Here is a 23,840-nt window from a genome sequence, read left to right as displayed (position 1 = left end):
CCCTGTAAGAACTTGTACTTGGTTGTGAGTGATCACACAGGTTCCTTTCCTGTTACTCCAGATAGCAGGAATAAAAAGCTCTTTCTCTGGTTAACCCTTGAGTGTCTGTTTGACTCCCACTTCCCTTCCCGGGTGCAATGCTCTTCCCACCCAAAGACAAAGCCTGAAAAGGCTACAGTCTATTCTACAGACAATCCCAAATTTGTACCCTAAACAAGTATGCATGGAAGTGTTACCTTTATTCATCTTTCAGAAAGCTGTGAGGCTAAAAGCCTCACCAAGGATGCCATGAATTTGTGTTTCTTCCCCACAGCTTTTTAAATAAAAATGTTTCAATACAACAGGAATCTAGAAGCACTTCCTGTGTACTATATTGGCCCCAACTTCAGCATATTCTTCCTTGGATATCCACATCTCTTGGAAGGCAGAGAGAGAAGCCAGGATAGATCCTCCCATCCAGACAGAGATCTTCCTGTCAGAAGGTGCTTGGACTATCACCTCTGTGTCCTTGGGAGCCATACGAATCAACTCCTTTGTGAGGCGATCAGAAATGCCAGGAAAGAGACTTGAACCACCAGAAAGGAGTATGTTGGCATACAAAGTGGTCCTCAAATCGATATCACATTTCATTATAGTGTTGAACAGCAGTTTATCAATACCTGGGGCTTCCATGCCAATGTTAGATGGGCGAAAGAGGGTCTCAGGGCAGCGGAACAATTGGTTGTGGATTTTAATTATTTGCCCATCAGGCAATTTCCAGGTTTTCTCAATTGAAGTAGGTTTTTTAGCCATCTCTTCCTCAGGGTTCAAGCACACGTAACACAGAGCCTCCTTGATGATTCGCACAATTTCCCTCTCAGCTGTACTCACCAACGCAATGCCACTCTCCCTCAGGATCCTCATGAGATATTCTGTAAGATCCCGGCCTGCCAGGTCAAGCCGAAGAACAGCATGAGGCAAGCAGTAGCCCTCAAATATTGGGACAGTGTGGGTGACGCCGTCGCCAGAATCCATCACACAACCTGTTGTGAGACCTGCTGCATAGAGTGCCAAGACAGCCTGGATGGCCACGTAGAGAGCTGGTGCCTCAAATTTTTCAAAGAGCAGCTTTGTCATTTGTTCACGGTTGGCCAGTGGGTTGAGTGGTGCCTCTGTTATCAGAGCTGGTCTTGTGCAGGAGTTTAACCTCAATTCATTATCATAAACGTGCTTCCATATTTTCTCCATGTCAGGCCAGGAAGTGACAATTCCATGTTCCACTGGATATCTATAGAATAAAAGAAGATGGTGGTATTATATTATCATAATCTGTCATGCCCAAAACCTTTAGCATTCCCAGCTTTAAAATGCAGCGTGCCTATGTGCCCTTGTGAAAGCACATAGCAAACTTCTTGTACTACTAAATTTGCCAGCATCTTATGTACTCTCTATGTATTGCATGTGCAAGTGTATGTAAAAACACATTGAATCAGAAAATAACCAAAGTGCTAAGTGTGTCTAGTGTTGCACTTGAATCTGGAACATCAGGTTTCAAATTCTTTATCAGCTGTGTGGTTCATTGGGTGACCTTGGGCCAGTCACTAACTTTACACCTAAACTACCTCTTAGGGTTGTTTTGTGGATGAAATGGAAGGGAAGGAGGAACCATATATGCTGCCTTGAGGACAACTGTAGTAAATGAAAATAAATACCTCATGAAGAGTGTGGCTCCATGCTGAATCAGAAGCAGTTTCAAACTTTTTTTTTTTACTGTCATGGATTTAAGGATTCTTTTCTAGATTGATTGATTTTACTTATATGCCACTTTCCCACAACAAACTATGCCCAAAGCAGCTTACAACAAACATTCAAAACATTAAAATAATACACAACATATGGAACATGTCAGTTAATTAAAAATACAAAAATCAACAATTTAGCAAACACAGAATAAATTCAGCATCCCCCCAATACACCAATTTAGGCTCAAAGCAAAAACAAAAGTTAACCAACAATAAAATTTCTGGTAGTGGTCTTGCTACTTTCCAAAGGAGCCTCAATAAGGTTCAGAGTGGGGATAAAGATGACATACAAGCAGGGCTCCCACATCTCCTGCAGAGGAGGCTGGCGGCACCAAAAGGCTATTGTCAGGCAGAGCAATGGTGGCAAGTCTCTTTTCCAGCCTCCTGGAAGTGCCAACTGCAGTTGCAGGTCTTATTGTACTTCAATGTACACCTCAGCAGCCTGCCGTAGATGCTGTTCAGTAGGGAAGAGTCCTCTGACCAGGTTAGATGACATACAGCTGAATCCCATATCCTTACTCCAGAGGAGACTGACAGCAGCAATGATGGTAAATGCACTAAAATGCTGATGCATTTACATGAGAACTTCATATTTTTTTTTAAATGCCAACTGATGTAGAAATGTGGAGAACTGAATTTAAGACTGGAAAAACTAAAAACTGAGCAAAACCAACATTGATAGATTCACACATCCCTCATGGGCCCTAGCTAATAAACCTTGGGAACTGTACCTGTGCCAGCGTGCTTCTCAGTGGGGTGAGGTAGTCATGACTGTTAAACCAATTTCATTTGTAATATAGATGTGTACCAAAGACCTTTAAGTGCCAGCCCTTCTACCACCATTTTAAACACAGTATGAGAAAACAAAGCCAAACTGATCTTAGCTACCTTATGCCTATCTCATATGTGTGGTGGAGTTAAGGTGAAAAGTTCAGTGTGAAACTGGATACACTGCAAACCATAGAGGAATGCTCCAGATAACCATCAATCCATTATAAGCTGAGCTTTGAAACTCACTCTACCCTGTTACTAGGCATTGCATTGATAGGACCATGACATTTCCAGAACAAATTGCACCCGGACTGTAGATTGCAAAATTAGCTCTTTCCCCCCTGAGTCTGGCCATTTTGAATTTGACTATGAATCTTCGGCAAATAAGTCAGTTTGCATGTCAGATGCTTTTACCTGTGAACTAGTCCTATTCATTTATGTTGACCTAATTAGTGCAGTTAGATGACAGCCTAAATTTTGAATCCTAAACATGTTAACAGAAGCCATGTTGAGGTAGGGCTTCCACACACTGGCTTCAGCCTACAAAATTTGGTTAAGCCTATAGCAGTGGGGCTTTTCATAATTTACCAGACTCATGCATTTGAATAAAATTTCAGGACAACTCTTTGGATCAGGACCAATGTGTTTCTTATGGTGAAGCTCTCCCAAAACCTGTTTATCCCGAATAAGACTATTTTAGCTTTGTTAATTTGGAAAAAAAAAATCTCACAGTGCTCCTATATGTAAAAAATAAAAATATGAAAGTACCAATCAGTGAATAACCTTAAGGTCAAAAAGGAAAATGTAAATTTCAGTTGTATTGGGAGGCTAAGTATTTACAAGTGAGCAGATATCCTGAAGTAATAATCACTGATCCATTTTGATCTCTAATTTGTTCATTTTCAAGAGTGACTCACAACTGCAGATAAAGGGATGCAGCTGTTTCAGCTGATGGGCACAGCCCCTCTCTCATTGCTCTTAAACCCCTCCTCCTGGCCATTTCCCCTGATGCCACTGCCCTCCTCCCTGGGCTGCTCCTATCCTTTTTTTGGTAACCTTCCATGGGCCGCATGCTATGTGTGACTGGAACAAAAGGGAAAAGTGGGTGGAGCAACAAATGCAAACATTTGCCTTTAGCTAGTTTCTGCGCACATTCACACACCTTCTCTCAGGAAAGCAAGAGGCATTATCAGAGTTAAAGGGCACATTCCAGCCAGGCAAAAACACTCAATGCCAGTGTGAAGCAGGGCCAGTGAGGGGGTGTGTGTTCTGGGCAAAGTCCCAGGGGCCAGATAATAGAGGCTTGGAGGGCTGCATTTGGCCCCCAAGCCTGAAATCACCACCACCGTTCTACCCTATTGTGACACTATAGCCTTCATGAGCCTGAATCACTTTTTGCATGACCTGGCCACTCCCCTTCTGTGTACCATCTCAGGCCACTTGTTTCCTCCCTAGACACCCCCACTCCTAAGAAACTAGCTTAGGCAATATGTATTGCTTCCCTACGGTTCAAAATCCCCCACGTCTTCCAAGCACCTGAGGGAGAGGATCCCTCTCTTGGCTTGCGCTTCATCTCCAATGTAGAAGTCCTTCTGGCCAGCGCCCAACATCACAGACTTGGCCTTGGGGCGGCCTATGAGGTTGGTGAAGATGACACGCGGTTCCTTGTCCCCAGCCACGCCAGCCTTGAGCAGACCTGAGCCATTGTCTATCACCACAGCTGGTGGCAGCTCACCCATCCCTGAGAGTTGGTTCTGCTTCTGCCTAGTTCCTGAGCGGTGGTTCCCTGAGTGATGGTTCTGCTGCTGCCTGTTTCTGCTCAGGGCACTTGACTCTCAGTGGGCTTGTCTTATTTTGGGGGAAGAGTAAGGCTAACAATCTTCCCAGGCATGTGTGGCTGGCTCTATTGTGACTTACATGTTGCTATGATACCTTCTCCTGAAGCTTTGTAAGGCTGTGAATATCTATATGAATAGGAAATGGGGAAGGATTTTTGTTTCATTTTGCTTTCTGTGCACATACTGTGAATCATTATTCCAAGCCTCAAGAACCCAGTGGGAGCTGATAATACAATAAGGGTGAACAGGGCAATGCCCCACCAAGTTGTTAATAATAATAATAATAATAATAATAATAATAATAATAATAATAATAATTTATTTATACCCCACCTATCTGCCTGGGTTTCCCCAGCCACTCTGGGCTGCTACCTTCAGCCAGCCGCCATTATGCAATATAAGCAAAAACAAGACTATGTTCTTAACTGTTAATGAATTTTTGTTGCAAACTGCTATACGTAGTTCAGTAGTGTCAAGCATGAAGCTTCTGGGACAAAAGGGATTCCTATGCCTGGGACTACTAGACGAGATACATTTGAAATCGTATCAGGCTCTGTTTAGCTTTGCAAGTGTGCTAGCAATTTTATTGCTGCACCACTAGGAGGCAATATGAGCATACAGTACTTTGAACAATATGTCCTGTCTCCATAATTCAGCTACTTTTGGGGCAGAAATAAAGTTACAGTGATCCAGATTTGCGTTTTGTTTTATGCATCTGTTTACATATTTGTAGATTTTTCTATGAATGAGAGAGCTGTAAAGGTGTTAGGGGAAGGTTCACCTGCTGACTAACATGCTCAGCATATAATGCAGATTTGCATGATCCACAAATGAGAGAAGAAATGAACAAGGTGTTTGAAGATGATGGAGTTTATGGAGCTGACTGACCTCACCGGCAGAATCCGCGACCAGAAAGAAGAGGAACACCAAGAAGACTGGAAGAAATTTAAAGACTATTTGAATAAATATTGTAATATTAAAGATATGTAACCTCTTGAAAGAAACAATTAGGCCTAGGATTAAAATGGAATTAAATTTATAAATAAGAAAATGTACGATAAGGAAAGCTATGTAATATGATTAGGACTGTGATATGGTCTTTTGAAACACTGATATTGGAAACTGCTACATATAATTACTAAGAAATTCGGATGGAAAAGATTTGAGAAAGTCAAATACTATGTCTATGAAGATGGATGGCACTTAATTTTAATTAATTAAGTGGTAATATGTTGTATGTATCTTTTTTCTCTTTTCTCTTTTTCTCCTATTTTTTGTTTGTCTTTATTATTGTTAATCTTTTCTTTTTTATTATGTTTATTTACTGAAAATAATATTTGGGGGGGGGAAAGAAATGAACAATGTGTGACATGATGAAGGAAGGACAACCAACAAACAGTTCTGCACAGAATAACCCTAAATTTACATAGTCAGAATTAAGTTCCAATGAGTTCAATTATAAGCTCTATAGTCTGGAAATTTGCTGAGTGTTTGTCCGGCTTCTGGGTGCAAGCCTCTACCTTGGTCCACTGCAAGGTTCACCTACAAATTTATTAAGGGCTTGCAGTAGGTTATGCCTAGCTCCCTGTAGCTGGATAAAATCACTTTGTGAATGTGTTCTTAATGGCTGCCCAAAACTGCACAAATTCCTCTGTCCTGGAGGATCACCTCCTTCCTGGTCACTGTGCCTTAATTTCTTTGAATGTTTGTGATTTATGCATTAGTTCTTAAAATAATTTATTAGCTGCTTTTCAAGTCCTCAGAGAAGAGAGGCACCACAGGAGAATTTCAATAACTTTTTTCAAAACCGCAAATTTGGTATATTTTTAAAGAACAATGCAGTTTTGGAGATCAAGGTCAATTCAGGCTACTGTCTATGCACACTTAACTGGGAGCAAGCCCAACACAGAATACAACTGAGAGTATAACTCACGAGGAAACATACCGAAGATTGAGCTGTCAAATCTTCCTGCATGGACATGGCTGATTGATCTCCAATGATTTCAAGGAAGAAGTTTTTTTTTATAAAAAAAAAAACCTTTTCCTGTTTCCGCCCGGTTTCGAACCGGGGACCTTTCGCGTGTTAGGCGAACGTGATAACCACTACACTACGGAAACCTGAATACAAGGACATCTGCTTCCTCTTCCTCCAGTAAGTACAATTGCTGTTAATTTCAGTTGCGCGTCCTAAACAAATAAAGAAGATAATTTAAGTGGAGGATTTTGTTATGGGAGAGCTAATAAGCACCATTTCCACAATTAAGATCCCTGGCAAGGTTTTACCTTCTCATTCTGCTTGTGGAGATATATACGTATAAATTAGCATACATCAGGTAACCGCTGGGGTCTGCTGTAGATTGCTACAGCATCCCCTGACAAATGCATTGGTCGTTAAAGCTAGAAAGGAGACAAGAGCAACCTTAGTAGTTTTAACTGTAACCCAGCCTCCCCACCCCCCGGCATGCTGTCCGGGACAGATAGGAGTTGTAGTAAGCCCTTTAGAAATATATGCAATCATAAGTAGAAGGAAAAAAACCTCAAAAGCTGCCATTGCAATGATCTACTGTAATCGTTTCATTTAGAACGCACGCCTGAGATTACAGCAATGGTACTTACTAGGGAAAGAGGAGGCGTGGTGAGCTGTATGCAAGTTTCCGTAGTGTAGTGGTTATCACGTTCGCCTAACACGCGAAAGGTCCCCGGTTCGAAACCGGGCGGAAACAGGAAACGTTTTTTTAAAATATGTGTACACTGTTGGACATCAGCATGTTCACGCAAGGAAATCTGACAGTTCAGTCTTTGGCATGTTTCCTAGGGAGTTGTAATCTCATTGAGTTCTGTGTGGGGCTTGCTCCCCATATGTTTGGGAGTTCTGCGCATATCTATCTTTGGGCTTGGCCATTCAGGATTATAAATGTACTTTTGGAATAATAGTTCAGTATTAAGTACCATGTATTGTGCTGATGTTTCTATTCACAATCTCATTAAGCCACAGGCATATATATAGAATAATTTCAAACGTTTTCCTATAGAGGTTTCCGTAGTGTAGTGGTTATCACGTTCGCCTAACACGCGAAAGGTCCCCGGTTCGAAACCGGGCGGAAACACGCAAGTTTCTTTTTCTTGAATTTAGTTTGAACCGTTTATATTACGGATTTGGGATGACACTTTATTCGCTGCCAAAACGTGTTTTATTTAGTTCAATCTGAAATTGCCTAATACTGGTTTGTGGAGGGAGGGGGCAGAACTGGCTGGTAAATCTATTTCAGATAAACCCGAGTGTGCATTTGTAACCGAACTTTCAACTTTATATCTGCAGCCATGAGGGCCACATTGGAATCACATTTCCTGCAAAACAGCATTTAAATGGCCGTTATATATCTTGATGGCAGTCCAGTCTCGGGATTTTCATTTATTTATTTCCCACTTCTGCCCAGCATTGCAGTGCCTTCAGCATAAAAACCGCAATAAATGTTGGGGAAAATTATCTTATGCAGCTTTGCGGGTGAGGGGACATTCCTTTGCGTGCTCTGCTGATACAACCTACTTCCTAACAAAGCCTATTCCGATCCGTTCTCATTTCATCCTGTCCTTGGCACCCAAGCAGTTAACCTCGGCGAGGCACTTAGGAACTACATTTCCCCTCACGCTGAGGAAAAACTCGGCCGCTGGCAGAGTTCATTTTTGGTGCTAGGCATCATGGGAAAGGTAGTTTTGTCAGGGGAGGTGGGGGGGAAGAACTTCCCGGCCGGAACCTAATTCGGCCCCGCCCTCCATTTCCACCTTATTTTTTTCCCCGCCCCTCCCTCCGCCACTCTTTAGTTGCCAGAGTTCATTTGAGAACGGAAGTGAGATTTCGGCCGCCGGTGCAGGTCGCGTCATCATAAAATGGCGGACTGAGGTGAACAAGGTTCCGCGTCCCCCATCCCCCCACCCCACCCCTGCCCCTCTCCAGGTGTGTTTCCCCCTAGTAGTTCTGAGGGGAGGGAAGAATGGGCGGCTGGACGGGACCAATTTGGCGCGGGGGGGGGGCGGTTCGGGTAGTGGAGAGAAAGGGTGTTTTTATGTGAGGAAAGATATACAGGAGGTGTATAGGAAGGGCTGCCTCGACGAAGTGCAGGAGGAATGGTGCAGCGCAGAGGGCAGGGGAGGCAGGGCTGGGGCAGTAACTGTGCTGAGTGGTCCTCAGACAGTCAAATCTGAGGGGCGGGTGGAAAGGGGCGCTCCTCGCCCGCAGTCTTTTCTTTGGCAAGACTCTGTCCCGACCCTGGAGTAGATCAGTCGGTAGAGCGTGACGCTCTTAATCTCAGGGTTGTGTTTTGAACCCCATGTCGGACAAAAAGATTCCTTCCTCCATTTGGAGGGGGTTGGACTAGATGACCGTAAGGGTCCCTTTCAGCTCTGTGATTCTGGGAAGTAGAGCTGCCATCCTAAGCACGATTATATCTATTTATTTCATCCAATTTATAACCGGTGGATTGGTCAGACAAACAAACCTGCCAAACCCCTCCGAGTGATTTGCAAAAAAGAATTAATAAGGAACAGGAGCCACTGAACACAATGGTGACTGCTGCCTCCAAAGCACTGAGTGAGCTTGTTGGGAAAAGGCATAGTTGGTGTAAGATTACAACATGCGAGTGCAGTTGTGTACACGCTTAGGGCATAGCTGTCCATTTTCCCCTTCTCTTGCGAGGAATCTTATTCGGAATAAGGGGATTTCGCTTTTAAAAAGGGAAACATTGACAGCTATGGCTTAGGGGTCATCTAAGCAAGCTGAGGAATTTACCTGCTAGCTGAGCAGGCTGAAATTTATAGTTCAGTTGTGATGGTAACAGGATTGGACCATGTTGCTCTCCACTCTACAGTATGGGAGGAAAATGATGTGCTAAATGGGTGGTAGAATTGATGTAAGTTTTCAGGAGTAGGCTGGCAGAGGTTATTGGGGGGGTGTCAGTAACCATCCGCACTTGGTTGAACTGGGAAGGCTGGAAGGTTGGTGATAATGATGTATGTACTGTATATAGATAATTGGGTAAAGGGAGAGTGATTTATAGGGAGCCGGCACCAAGGTCTAAATCTTTGGGCATAATAATATGTGGCATAATGACTCCTGAACTCATTCCAACTTCTGTATTGTTTTTATGTTCAAGTGTTGAAAGAGAGGCAAAAGCCCAGAAATATAAGGGATTCTTCTCTCCCCCCACCCCAATTGATATAAGTGATTGTGTATACTGAAGGAGAGTTAAATTACCCCTGGTGGTTTGAGTGTGTAGTTTTAGACAAAGGCAGTGGTCTGTTACATACTGGATTTCTTTTTGTCTTTGGGGATTGTTGAATTAGAGTCCAATTCATATTTTACAAAGGTTCTATTTAGGAAGTACTTATGATTACTTATTTTGAACACTTGTACCCCACTGTTCAGCTCAAAAGGCTCCCAGAGTAGCTTACCTACAGTCAGTTATTCTGGACTAGAAACTACATCTAACACACCTGTAAATATGTGTGTTCTATATGCAGCATAGCCATGCAGATTTGCATCCGATTGGATCTTTATCCTAGCAATTTATAGTTGGATACCATATTATTTTCTTTATGGATGTGCCTTCTTTGTAGGAACTACACGCTGTATAGATAATAACTATGGATAATATTTCTAGTTACAGGTAGGTAGTCGTGTTGGTCTGCTGTAGTCAAACAAAATAAAAAAATTCCTTCCAGTAGCACCTTAGAGACCAGCTAAGTTTGTTATTGGTATGAGCTTTTGTGTGCATGCACATGAAAGCTCATACCAATAACAAACTTAGTTGGTCTCTAAGGTGCTACTGGAGGGACGCAGGTGGCGCTGTGGGTTAAAGCCTCAGCGCCTAGGACTTGCCGATTGAAAGGTCGGCGGTTCGAATCCCTGCGGCGGGGTGCGCTCCTGCTGCTCGGTCCCAGCGCCTGCCAACCTAGCAGTTCGAAAGCACCTCCGGGTGCAAGTAGATAAATAGGGACCGCTTACCAGCGGGAAGGTAAACGGCGTTTCCGTGTGCGGCTCTGGCTCGCCAGAGCAGTGATGTCACGCTGGCCACGTGACCCGGAAGTGTCTCCGGACAGCGCTGGCCCCTGGCCTCTTAAGTGAGATGGGCGCACAACCCCAGAGTCTGTCAAGACTGGCCCGTACGGGCAGGGGTACCTTTACCTTTACCTTTAATGTGCTACTGGAATGATTTTTTTTATATGGATAATAGCTATGAAATACTAATCTTTAATTCTTGACAGAGTAACAAGACCTACATGATGCAGTCTGGGACAAAAAACCCCCACTGAAATGAGGGATATCAAATTTTCAATAAGCTATCATATAAAAATGATAGTTGTGACCCAAACCAGTCTGTGAATTTTAATAATCTGGTTTTAGTGGCAAGTAACAGGAAAACTCACTGCATGTGATGTTATTCACATAATTTGTCCTTAAGTGCAGGATCGCTTAAAAGTTTAAGATCGTTGAGTGGCAACTATAGTACATCTATATTCTATTCTGAGCCTGGCATACTGATACTAAATATGTTCCTTTGCCTTCTCAGACCAAAGCAAGGAAGTTGTGTCTCAATACCCAAAATGCAGTATTCCCATCACTGTGAGCACCTACTGGAGAGACTGAACAAACAGCGAGAGGTGGGCTTCCTTTGTGACTGCACCATCGTTATTGGTGAATGCGAGTTTAAAGCTCACCGAAATGTTCTGGCTTCCTTTAGCGAGTACTTTGGGGCTTTTTACAGGGATACTTCGGAGAGTAACATATTTTTGGATCAGAATCAAGTGAAGGCTGATGGATTTCAGAAACTTCTGGAGTTCATATATACAGGAGATTTAAACCTTGACAGGTAATACAATAAGGCTGGGCATTTGTCTGCAGAGTATTCAAAATAAGACATTCACAGAGAACTAAAAAGACAGGTTGCTGCCTGACAGCTTGCAATTTAAGTAGACATGTCACAAATGGAGAGAGGGCAAAGAGGTCAGAAAATACAACTAGGATATGCAAGGATAATGCCACCCACCTGATAGTTGATGTCGCTGCGGTTTCAGGCTCCTCATTCAAGGGAGTAACTGTTTCATAGGTCAATATTATAATATAAAAGGAGGCAAACACTAATTTTAGTTTTGCCAGAGATTATTTACGGGAACAGTTTCTCACCCTAGCTCTCCCTTGCCCCCCAGAGGGATTTAAATAGCAAATGGAAGGGAACTGAGGGCTAAACTATAAGTGATGCCCTTGAGTGCATTATTTTTCTTTCAGAAATAACCAGCATGATCCACCAGATCCAGATCATGACCCTGGTTTGGGGGGGCTTCAGCCCTTTACTTCCCATGCCTGCAATTTACACAGAATACAGTTCCCATTGGACTGTGATCGTCTCAGGCCTGCACTGCCTCTGTTTTAGTATTATACTGCAACCTCAGTTGTTGCATTGCAAGCAGCTGCTTAAAGACGTTCCCTATTTCCACACCCTCCCCAGGGACACAGGTGGCGCTGTGGTCTAAACCACTGAGCCTCTTGGGCCTGCTGATCAGAAGGTTGGCGGTTTGAATCCACACTGTGGTGGAAAGGTAAACGGTGTTTCCATGCACTCTGGCTTTTTTCATGGTGTTCTGTTGTATCAGAAGCAGTTTAGTCATGCTGGCCACATGATTTGGAAAACGTCGGCTCTCTCGGCCTGAAGCAAGATGGGTGCTGCACCCCATAGTTGCCTTTGGCTGGACTTAACCGTCCAGGGGTCATTGACCTTACCTTTTTTATTACCCTCCCTCCACTGTGCATTTCAGCCATTTTCTTCCATGCATCCTGAGGCAAAGGCAAAAGTTATAAGAAGTAAGCGGTCACTGAGGTAATAGAAAAGGTAAGCAGAATTAGAGGCTTTTGCAAAGACTATTCTTGCCTGAGTCAAGACACAGGGAAATTGTGAAAGGAGGGGTGGGGCTTTTCATGAATTTCAGTTGATGTCACGGTTGTGAAGGAAACGGGCTTAAGGGGTCTTTTGTGCAGCAGCAACGAACCTGTAGGTGAGACGAGTGTTACCTGTCCTTCAGTTTTGATCAGTTTCAAAATATAAACACTTGATCATTTTCAAAATATTAGCATTACTGACTGTGGTCTTGAGTTGTGGTGGCTCATACCTAACACCTTTCCTAGGATTTAATATATTTATTTAAATCAAGTTCTTAACTTTAGTTCTCATGTTTTATTATGGAAATCTTATGTTTCTAATAACCTGGTTATAAACTGCATCTGAAGGGCACCTTTTGGATAGTGGGATCTGAACCTGAGTCTCTGTTGTGCAAATTAAATGTTCAACCACAGCACCACACTGGAAAAGAACAGTGGTTGATGAAAATTCTATTAAATTCAGCTTTTAAACTAGATTATTTTTAAAGGAATATGTAATACATTTGAATTTTTTAAAAAGATGAAAAATCCCAGTCTAAATTATAAAAATCTGATTTCTAGCTTTATCAGTTTTTATCCACTTAGTATTTATACTAATTCTATAAGACAGCCTGTTTTCTTCAGCTGGTACATTCCCATTTAACCTTTTTCCCTTGCAGCTGGAATGTTAAAGAAATACATCAGGCTGCCGACTATCTCAAAGTGGAGGAGGTGGTCACTAAATGTAAAATAAAGATGGAAGACTTTGCTTTTATTGCTAATCCCTCTTCTACAGAAATCTCTAGTATCACTGGGAATATTGCATTGAACCAGCAGACTTGCCTGCTAACCCTTCGTGACTATAACAGCCAAGAAAGATTGGATGCCCCTTCAGTGGACACGGTGCAGTCCCCAGTCTTAATAGCAACCACAGGGAAAAAATCTGTTCAAACCAAAAAGCGAAAGAAGGCCTTCAGCTCTCCCAAAAACCTGCCAAACAAGCCAGCACAATATCCAAGTGATGCTGCAGAGAACTCTGCAGTGGAGATGTTTTTAGATGCAAATAAGCTCGCCACAGAGATCACGGAGCAAGCTGCCCAAGGTGGGGATAATTCTGAGCTGCAGCTTACACCTGTGGTGGAGAGTGAAACCTTTGCTGCGCAGGAGATCCTTGTCCAGACGATGACTATGAAGTCCAAACGTGGTAAAGCGCAGCAGGATTGTGCTTTGAAAGAACACTGCTTGTCCAACATCGCCAGTGACAAGAACTCTTACCAGCTGGAAAGCTCGGGAGAGGAACTGGACCCGAAATACCCCAAGGCCAAGCCAGTGTGTAACACCTGTGGCAAGGTGTTTTCCGAAGCTAGCAGTCTGAGGCGGCACATGAGGATCCACAAAGGAGTCAAACCGTACGTGTGCCAGCTCTGTGGGAAGGCCTTTACGCAGTGCAACCAGCTGAAAACACATGTAAGAACCCATACAGGTAGGCTCCTTGCTTTGTGTTGGGAGTTGCCTCTTGTGAAAGTCAGCAGAAAGACCCTCATTCTCTCCCAGAGAAGTTGCTTTCCCTTCTTCAGTATTGTGAGTTGATAGTTGCTTTTGAACAATTACGGCAATATTATGAGTGGAATATTCTTTCCTGCCAGTGTTTTATTTTTAGCTGTTATCCAATTTCTACAATTACCATTTTTAAAGATTTTTTTTTTCTACACTGGCATTGCAGGGGACTACGTTCTTCCACATCAAGTTACAAATACCCATAGCTTGCTCATTTATTCAAGCCATAAAGGGCCATATCTGTGCAATAGAGAACATGCTCTGCATGCATAAGGTCGATTTCTGACATATCTAAGTAGGGCTGTGGAATACTCTGGTCTGAAACCTAGGTGAGCCAGGGTCTATCACTGTACAGTAACAGATGAAAAATGGTCTTGCTCAGTATAGGTCAGTTTCATATGTTCATTAACCATATTAGGCATGGATTGTGTGACTGTACACCATAAACCATATTCATTTTCTTTTGCCTATAGTACAAGCCTGAAGACTTGTGACCAAGCAGCCACGTGCTGCTGGCTTGATAAACACCTTTTATTGGTGGCCAGCTGCAACTACAAAGGCGGTGGTGTTAACATACCTCTGCGAGGCGTCAGTACGCAACTATGGTGATGTGCTCAGCTTGATGACACACAAGTTATGTTGGCTGGCTCTGGTTTAAGCATTAAGTTTACCATTTGCCACAAAAGAATTTAAGAGACAATCATTTTTTGTGTTTACCTTTTCGATAGTCTTTTAAAACTGTTTGTTGTGGGAGCTGCAATATAACACCACCACCCCGCCCATCTGGGCAGCTCCCAACAGAATATTATTATTAATAATAAAAGCAACAACATCAAACATTAAAAACTTCCCTAAACAGGGCTGCCTTCAGATGTCTTCTAAAAGTCAAATAGTTGCCTATTTCCTTGACATCTGAAGGGAGGGCATTTCACAGGGCGGGCGCCACTACCGAGAAGACTCTACCAAGAAGTATGTAGTCCCCACTTCCATACTTTTCTCATATACACTTAGAATAAAAATAATAATGTGAACTTCCTACTTTTCCTTTCATCCTGTGGCAACCACTGGTGACATTTGGTTTTGAACAGGTATTTCTGGTGGAATCATCAATAAGCTAATAAGCCCATCAAAGTGGACTCTTTCTTTGTTTCTTTTTAGTCTTGGAGAACATGGTGCATTTTAGGAATTCAAATGTGGCAGTGATTATTTATTAAATTTATATCTTGCTGATTCTCCCAGAGGAACCGAAGGCTATATTTACAGTGGTGCCTCACAAGACGAAAAGAATCCGTTCCGTGAGTCTCTTCGTCTTGCGTTTTTTTCGTCTTGCGAAGCAAGCCCATTAGCGGCTTAGCGGATTAGCGGGCTTAGCGGATCAGCTGATAAGCGGCTTAGCGGATCAGGGGATCTAACATTAATGGTTGGCTGGTTTGGAATAGTTATTTAGGGCCCTCCCAGCTTAAATTTAGACATGGTCGAGTAGTCTTTGACATACTTTCCATTTATTCCGAACTTTTTGCCCCCATCCTCCGGTTTGCTGTCAGTTCTCATCTGAAAAACCTCATCCTTCACAAGACACTGCTAAAGCAAGCAGCTCAATTCTCTACACAGGTGAAAAGCCATACAAATGTGAACTCTGCGACAAAGGCTTTGCTCAAAAATGCCAGCTGGTTTTCCACAGCCGCATGCATCACGGGGAGGAGAAACCGTACAAGTGTGATGCCTGCAACCTGCAGTTTGCAACCTCTAGCAATCTGAAGATTCATGCCAGGTGAGTAAAAGGACTTCATCTGAAACTGACCGCTTAAGTTAGGGAGATTAGTTCCCCTCCCAATGCATTCAGAGAATGCATATGGGTATACAATGTGAAGGGGGCACAGGCTGTGTGCATGCACACCATCTGTACCCGTAGTTTCCTTGTCCCCTCTCTGACCTTCCCACATTGAACGGGAAAATCTGAAGGCGGATACTTCCTGCTTTCATCTGAGTGTGTGAATAATCCTTCCCATGGTCACAAATCCTGATAATGCAGGGGTTCCCATTCAAGGGGAGGACTCTCAAGTACATTCACCTGAGCACACAATCCCCCTTCGGACCTTCCTGGTCAATGCAGGAAAGTTGGGGGTAGAGCCAACTGGAACATGGAATACTGGAGCTAGCCTGCGCAGCCTGGCATCCCTTTTGCTATTTATGCCTGCATGTGTTCTTTGACTGTTTTAATAGGGCTGTTGTCCAGGGAAACCAATTGGTGCACCAATAGAATCTTACCAGCTCCTTTTCCTTTTAGGAAGCACAGTGGAGAAAAGCCATATGTCTGCGATAGATGTGGGCAGCGATTTGCACAGGCAAGCACACTGACATATCATGTGCGGCGACATACAGGAGAAAAGCCGTATGTCTGTGACACCTGTGGGAAAGCCTTTGCAGTCTCGAGTTCACTCATCACTCATTCAAGAAAGCATACAGGTGAGATCCAAAATGGAAGACATGAGAGAGGTGGCGCAACCAAGTTTGCATGGAGTGCAAAAATATGGAATGGGAAGAGTATGGCTTTGTAGGGCAGTGCAACAGGCAAGAAAATCTGCAAATTGCAAATGAGTTGACCTGTTCTTGCCTTCTTTATTGCTTGCTGAGAAGAACACCGTGATAAGCCCAGCTTTCAGTTGGCAACCATGCCACTTTGAACACACCTGATATTAAAAGTTAAGGCAGGGTGGAGATAGTTAGACTGTTTGAGAATACCAGGTGCTTTAGATGTTAAGATGAGGTTCCTGAGGTCAACAGCAGAGCTCAGCAAAAGAACACATGCTTTGCATGCATGATTTCCTAGAAATCTCCCGTGAACGAAGCTTAGGCAAAACCTCAGAGATGCTTTAGAACTGCTGCTAGTCTGGGTGGATGTATGTGTGATGTATATCAATCAGACCTTCCAACTGGTGAGCCCAAGGGGCTCAGTGGTTTAGACCACAGCACTAGCCGCATCCGTGTCTACTAATAGGGGAGACTGAAGTGTGTCCATACCCTTGAGATTTCATGATGTCTTCACACGCATTGTTGCTAGGTCGTGTACTGAGTTCATCCACTTCTTTTTCTCTATAGGAGAGAAACCTTATATATGTGGAATTTGTAGCAAAAGCTTCATTTCTTCAGGAGAGCTCAGCAAGCATTTCCGGTCCCATACAGGTTGGTTTTCAGGCGTGCTCCTCCCTCCTTAACTTTTCCATGCCTTGTATGCAGGTATGTGCATACTCAAAGTCATTTAATGTCAAATAGTTAAATGATAGTATACTACACATCATCTAGTTTCAATTAGCATGATCCTCCTACCTGCCTTTCTAATTGTCTGTCTGTATTAGAAGGGCCATAACTTAGAGGTAGAGCATCTGCCTCGCAAGGAGGAGGTCTCAGGTTCAATTCCTGGCATCTCCAGGCAGAGTTGGGAGAAACTTCTGCCTGAAATCCTGCAGCTTCTGCCAGTCAGTGTAGACAATTCTGAGCTAGATGGACCAACAGTCTGACTTTGTATAAGGGAGCTTCCTATATGTATGTGAACTGGGGATTATGACCTTTATATGTAATTCTCTAATAAAGAATTGGGAAATGATAGCCTTTCCACATTAAATGTGCTCTTGTCCTCTGATATTGGACACCAATTTTGAAGGAACCGAAAAGCTTTATGCCTGAGGATCAAAGTCACTTTGTAACTTGTTATTTCCCAAACATGTAGTACAGCCTTAAGCTACTTTCCCATAGAAATCTGGGTGGAGTTTGAGATGCAGTGGCTATAGAAACTTGTGTTTGGTTGTGGGAAGCCCTGGTTTAGATCCTAGGATTGCAATGCACATCTGTGAAGTTTAATTGACATTTTTTGTTGAAGGTGAAAGACCGTTTATCTGTGAGCTGTGTGGAAACTCCTACACAGATATAAAAAACCTAAAGAAACACAAAGCAAAGGTTCATGCGGGTAAGTGCAGCTTATTTAAGAACTAATATCTACTACTCAAAGAATCATAGGTAAAAAGGTTAGCTGTTCAGCAATGCTATCCAAAGGCTAACTTAGCCACACTAAAATGGTGGATTCTTTGGACTGTGGCTCAGTATGCTCTGTGGTTAACCTAGGCTTCAAATTGCTGTCAATGGGAGACCCGCTATCCTTTGTCAAGAGTGTCAACTCCATACGTTAGTAAAGTGATGAAGGAATGGCATTGCCTAGTAGCTGTCATGTATGAAGATGCACTTGGCTTTAGAGGGCAGATACCTGAAATGAGCTAATCTAGTACCAAGTTCTGTCATAATGAAAATATTGGTTTTGAGGTGCTGGTTCTGAGATTCTCTCTCCCTCCACCCAAATCTGTAATGAGATTAGTCCCTGAAGTCAGGGCCATCAGCCATTCAGTTATCAAATTTTGCTGATAATTCTTGTAGCCCAAATGTGAACTTTAAATCCCAGTTATCAGTTTTGTTTTCAGGTTTACAATAAACATCTATGAAGGCTTGAAGACTAGTAAATAGTAGTGAGTGTCCTTGAATCATTTGCAGGGGGAAATCATATCTTCTCTTCCTGTGCCTTCCTGTGCACAACTTTTAGCAATGAATGCAATTTTAGTTCTTTTTGCTTTCACAGGTTCTGAGAACCCCCTGGATCCCATCACACTTGACCATTCCTTCAATGATCAAGACTCCATTCCAAATGAGAAAAGCCCTTTGCTGGAATCTGCTGATGTGAAGCCTTCAGATATAGCATTACCTCTCCCCTTTGGAACAGAGGACCATCAAGTTCTGTTGCCTGTCACAGATAGCCAGTCACCCCAGTCAGACACACTTCTGAGGTCTACCATCACTGGCTATTCAGAACCTCAGTTTATTTTCCTCCAGCAGTTGTATTGACGTCCTGCACATGATGAAAACTTGCAAAAAACTTTGGCCATGAGAGCTTCTTTGGTAAAGGGAACGTAATCATGCAAGCTGTTACTGAGTCATATGGGTTTCAAATAGGGACATTTGAAAATGCACCTGTTTTTCTTCCGTTTATTTTGTTACTCTAGAACAATGGTTGCCATTCTTTTTGTCATGTAACAAAATCAGGATAGAATTACAGTGGTACCTTGGGTTACATACGCTTCAGGTTACAGACTCCGCTAACCCAGAAATATTACCTCGGGTTAAGACCTTTGCTTCAGGATGAGAACAGAAATCGTGCGGCGGCGGCACAGCAGCAGCAGCAGGAGGCCCCATTAGCTAAAGTGGTGCTTCAGGTTAAGAACAGTTTCAGGTTAAGAACGGACCTCTGGAACGAATTAAGTTCTTAACCCGAGGTACCACTGTATTGTATTTCTAGAAGATAGATACTTCCTTTTTTCTTTAGTAACACATGCCTTAAGAATTCTCAGCCAGTTCATGCTGGAGGTCTCCTTCATTGTTCATGCAGAAGCTAATTCTATGTAGCCAAGATGTTTGATCCATGTTGTCCCCCCTCCACCACATTGGCTTCCTTCAAAGTGAAGATTGCAGATGTGCATGATTTCTGTATTTTGTGTAGATTTTGGTTAGTGATGAGGAAGGGCCAGAAACTATATGTGAGCATTAAAACTGTGTCCCAATGCCTGGAAATCTTTAGTAAATTCCCTAACTTTGGATATTTTTGTAGCTATTGCCCCCTACACAGTTTTGAATGTATTTTAATAGCTATAAGGATTTTAAACTTTTTATTTACAAGAAAAAATGAAAGTTGAGATTCTCAGGAAGCTAGATTCTGTACCCAGCACCGTATTTTGACCCTTTCTCACACTCCTCAGCAGATCTGCAGCAAACGCACAACCTTCCGAATATGTAGCTGTTTTATACAGGGATTCAGATTCCTGTAGTTACGATCAATGTTGGATTAGTTTTCTGTTGAATGATTTTTAGGAAACACTTATGGAGTGGTTCTTGGCCTTCAAGTTCAGTATTGTAGGGCATGGAAATGCCCATGTTGTCTCATCATTTTACAGTGCAAATACCTTCTTTTTTCTTTTATGTAACAGCATGTTCAAGGTTTCATATTTCTCACCTTCTGAAGTTCTGGGATTAGAAAGGTCAGTTTTGTTGCAGTGTCAGTGGGAAATCTACCTTCAGAAGGCCCCCCTCCTATGAAAGGGGAGCCTGTTTGAGATCAGGAAGCTCAAAGCAGCTTAAGGGGAGTGCAGGCAGTGGTAGAGTGTTGGCAAAATGTTTCATGGGAAGAAAACAAACACACACTTTGCTATGATAAATCAAGCCCCTGCCCATTATTAAATTCTAAAGTGCCCTGCAAAAAGGGACAGAAAAACGGAAGCCTCATTTGCAAGTAAGAAACATTTTGAGAAGCTGGAGGACAGGTTTTTGCACAGCACTACAGAAAACATTTGTTGGGTTCATATTTTAGAGGAAGTCTGATGGCTCTAGCAAGTTACTATCCCGACTGGTCTAGGATTCTGTTCCTAGTTTTGGCTAGTAAGATGCTTTCCAAGAAGCTTGGAATACCGTGTATAGTTCTGGCCTCTTCGCTGCCAAAATGATATTGTACAGTTGGAAAAGGTTCAGAAAATGTGGAAGGGCTGAATAGAGCGACTCTTCTATGAAGAAAAGTTGCAGCATTTGGTGTTTTAGTTTAGTGCAAAGGCAAGTAAGAGATGGCATTATAGAAGTTTATAAAATGGTGCATGGCATGGAGAAAGAGGATGGAGAAGTTTTGCTTCTGTCATAACACTACAGAGTTTGTGGACATCCGGTGGAGCTGAATGTTGGAAGATTCAGGACAGATAAAAGAAAGTTAGTGCCTCACACAGCGTATAGTTAAACTATGGAACTCATTCCCATAGGAGGCAATGATGGCTACCAGCTTAAATGGCTTTGAAAGAGGATTAGAGAAATTCACGGATAAGGCTATTGATGGCTACTTGCCACGATGGCTATGCTCTGTATCCATGAGCAGAGGCAGAAACATTTCTGAATGCCAGTTGCTAGAAAACTGCAGGAGTGGGAAGTACTCTTGTGCTTGGGTCCTGCTTGTGGGTTTCCCACAGGCCTTTGGTTGACCACTGAGAAAAGGATCCAGCAGGCTTTTGCGTTCTTAAGCTGCACAGCAGGGCCTGACGAAGATGGCTATCCCTTGTTTGTTCCTAGCTTTTGATAATTGGAGGTATACTGCTTCTGAATACGGAGGTTGCATTATCAGCTGTTGTATCCAATAGTTATTGATGGTCCTATTCTCACTCAATTTCCCTGGAGGTACTCTGAATTAAGTATTGCAAAGTGGAAGTGTCGGAATAAATGGATGGTTATTTTTAGTGGTTCATCGGCATCCATACAAGATCACTTAAAAGTTCCAAGTTACACACTGTCTGAGCACCCAAAAGAAACTTTTTGATCTCCCATGAGATATTTTTTTAAGTCGAAAAAGCAATTTTATCATGTAGCTCAGCCAGTTACTATTTACTGTGCTGCTTCATAGGTTCTGCTTCCTAGTCTCTGTTGGGTGTTTAGGAAGCAAACCAGGTGGCCTAATGGGATAGAAAAGCACCCTTGTAGGGTGCAGTTGTTTAAGAGCTAATCCAGTGCAACAAATGCAAGTTCAGTGTAGAATACAAATAATGAAGTTGCCTGTTATGGAGCCAGTTTGGCACTGAAGGGTCTTGAAGCAATCAGCTGGGAAAGAGATAAAATCCAATATCTGTTTGGGACGGGTTAGTGGTGTCCCCTGGAATAGGACCGCATGTATGCTGCCCAAATTAAACGCATTTCTGTTGAAAGGTCACCAAATTCCAACATCTGAATACAAGAAGCTATTTCACCTGACATCTTCCCAGTGGTTTCTCTAGCCTGGCAAGCAAGTAGCAAGAGCCCTTAATCATCGCTGCACCTTCTGTCTCTCTAACTGCATGCCAGCTATTGAACCTGGTTTAATATGCAGAACATACTCTTTGCCATCTGATTGTCTTGCCAATGTTTTCAAGATATTTGGTGACTTTTTGGCATGAGTGAAACCAAGATAAATAGGTGAATGGTTTGAAGCTGTCTGCAAGCATTTCTCTGCAGTCGGGGGGGGGGGGTTATATTTGGAGAGAAAGGCTGTAGCTTAGTGGTGGAGCCCATGTTTTGCATGCAAAAGGTCCCAGGTTCAACCCCTAGCATCTCCAGAGAGGGCTGGGAAAGAACTGTCCAAAATCCTTTAGAGCCACTGCCAGTCAGTGTAGACAACACTGAGCTAGATGGACCAATGATATTAGCCAGCTTCCTATGTTCCTATTCGAGCTAGAAATCCCCCCCTTCTCCCTATGATGCTTCAGAAACCATACCCCATGCATGCTTGCCTAGTAAATCCACAAGGTATGCAGAATCCTCAATAGCCTCTGCCCCTTGCTTCCACAGCTTCAAAAGAGGTTGCAGCGCATGTCAGATAAGACCATCTTGTAGCAGCCCAAGTTCTGTCCTCTTAGGCCACAATGCAAAGACTTCAGCACAGCAGCAGGTTGTTCACCTGTATCTGCTTTTGGGGATACTCTTAACCTCTGCTCTAGTTAAAGCGCTTAGCAACTCTTTTGACATGGTTGGGGGAAGAGAAAGTGGGTTGCATTTACACCAGTTTTCTCCAAACAGGTGATCAGCTGCTGGAGCTGATCATCTTTGTATAGTGCTGGAGTATTATGCATGTGACTCCATGGGGGTTAGTTATGGTTGTATCTTCTTTTCCACACCATTTTCTCCAGCCACTTGCTTTTCTGATGAGGGAAATTAAAAAAACACACACCAAAACCTTAAATTTGGGTGGAATTTTGTTAAGACCTGATAGTACTAAGTTGCTGTTAGCACAGACAGGCTGTGTCTTCTGCAAAATATTCTGGACCTATTTCTCCACAATATGACTGCAACAGCTAACCATCTTCTGAAGAAAGCATACTGTAGTGTATGCATATTTGATATGAATGTTTTGAAATTTTTTGTGTGTCACTTTTAAAAATGGTTTTGGACTTTTAAAAAACCTGTTCTTAGATTTATAGTAGACCTTACTTAGCTATTTAATATTTATAAAGATGTTTTACTTTGTAGAACTCATTTGTCTTTTGTACATGAATATATTTTTTAAGAAACCATTGTTTGACCCCTCTTATAACACTACACAGACTCTGGGAGAGCTAGAATCTATTGCAGCAATAATTGAATAAACAGCGCTTTTTGTTTCTAAACTGTTTACCTGTGATATTAAGAAATCTTGGGCTGTTAAGCTAGAGTGACCTCTTAAAAATACTTATTCATTAAATCATGACCTACTGATAATAAAATACAGTAGTTAAAAGAGTGTGATCAGCTTGGTTCTATAAAAGTTGCATCTTAGTAAGCAATATAGGGGCATGTTACACACATCCTTTCTGTCGTTTATTGCTCCTAAGTTTTGTTTGGGAGTTTCAAGCTTTCCTGCAGTCATGGAGACATGTTTAAGAGAAGGGAATACTTAAAGCTTTTTTTGGTTCTTGGAATGTTACTACTAGTTCTGGCACCATTAACAATTCCAAGACTGGACATTCTGAGGAGCTATTGTGAATCCTCTCTGGTTTAAATTATTTCCGAAGTACTTTGTCATGGGTATTTGCGTGTATATAGCTCACCTCCTGCTTTTATACTCCCTTCTGAGGGATTATGTACATAAATTTGCAACATTTTAATGTTTAGACCTGAATAAAACTTTGTTTTGTAACCCTTCTTTGTTCCTCTTGTTGCTCATTTAGCTATAAATAACTGAAGGGAACAAGTGGTTTGAAAAAGCTTCGTCCCAGAATGATCTATGAGTGAGTCCTAAGCAAAAGCACAACAATAATTTGACAGGAAAGTAGAATAATTTCTTACAGCAGTAAAGTACTACATTCTGTTATTGCTTTGACTGTAACAGGATTTTTCCTCAATCCCATTTAATACCATTGTGGACAGCAGCTGAAGTAAATCAAAGAAACTCTGGCATTTTGGTCTCGT

The 23,840-nt window shown here is 42.5% G+C and overlaps 2 protein-coding genes across 5 annotated transcripts; one reads left to right on the top strand and one right to left on the bottom strand.

Annotated features, from left to right (window-relative positions):
- Positions 1–220: 220 nt before the first annotated feature.
- ACTRT3 (actin related protein T3) lies at positions 221–4,433 on the bottom strand. Of its 2 annotated transcripts, none has more exons than XM_081911315.1 (2): positions 4,089–4,433; positions 221–1,267 (listed from the first exon to the last, which is right to left on the bottom strand). In XM_081911315.1, exons 1-2 carry the CDS (start codon positions 4,289–4,291, stop codon positions 349–351), a joined length of 1,122 nt encoding a protein of 373 aa, XP_081767441.1. In that variant the 5' UTR covers positions 4,292–4,433; the 3' UTR covers positions 221–348. The 2 variants fall into 2 exon arrangements, with proteins under 2 accessions (XP_081767441.1, XP_081767442.1); XM_081911316.1 differs by having other exon boundaries at positions 4,288–4,428.
- Positions 4,434–8,192: 3,759 nt separating this feature from the next.
- MYNN (myoneurin) lies at positions 8,193–23,573 on the top strand. Of its 3 annotated transcripts, none has more exons than XM_081912900.1 (8): positions 8,193–8,291; positions 10,957–11,256; positions 12,980–13,782; positions 15,468–15,627; positions 16,144–16,322; positions 16,956–17,039; positions 17,734–17,820; positions 18,481–23,573. In XM_081912900.1, the coding sequence occupies exons 2-8, from the start codon at positions 10,991–10,993 to the stop codon at positions 18,741–18,743; spliced, it is 1,842 nt and encodes a 613-aa protein (XP_081769026.1). In that variant the 5' UTR covers positions 8,193–8,291; positions 10,957–10,990; the 3' UTR covers positions 18,744–23,573. The 3 variants fall into 3 exon arrangements, with proteins under 3 accessions (XP_081769026.1, XP_081769027.1, XP_081769028.1); XM_081912901.1 differs by having other exon boundaries at positions 8,266–8,345; XM_081912902.1 differs by having other exon boundaries at positions 8,273–8,291; positions 10,957–11,047.
- Positions 23,574–23,840: the final 267 nt, after the last annotated feature.

The sequence above is a fragment of the Podarcis melisellensis genome (assembly GCF_964234715.1).
Source record: "Podarcis melisellensis genome assembly, chromosome: 5".
NCBI classification, from domain to species: Eukaryota; Metazoa; Chordata; class Lepidosauria; order Squamata; family Lacertidae; genus Podarcis; species Podarcis melisellensis.
Note: the sequence above shows the minus strand (reverse complement) of the source record. Positions and strands in the feature narration are given on the sequence as shown.

Bases quoted from the DNA above. Each gene is read 5' to 3' on its own strand.
- ACTRT3 (XM_081911315.1), bottom strand. From the start codon at position 4,291: ATGGGTGAGCTGCCACCAGCTGTGGTGATAGACAATGGCTCAGGTCTG. The intron at 1,268-4,088 runs GTGCTTGGAAGA...TTTATTCTATAG, and splicing joins AGAGGGATCCTCTCCCTCAG to ATATCCAGTGGAACATGGAA.
- MYNN (XM_081912900.1), top strand. From the start codon at position 10,991: ATGCAGTATTCCCATCACTGTGAGCACCTACTGGAGAGACTGAACAAA. The intron at 16,323-16,955 runs GTGAGATCCAAA...TTTTCTCTATAG, and splicing joins TCATTCAAGAAAGCATACAG to GAGAGAAACCTTATATATGT. The intron at 17,821-18,480 runs GTAAGTGCAGCT...TTGCTTTCACAG, and splicing joins CAAAGCAAAGGTTCATGCGG to GTTCTGAGAACCCCCTGGAT.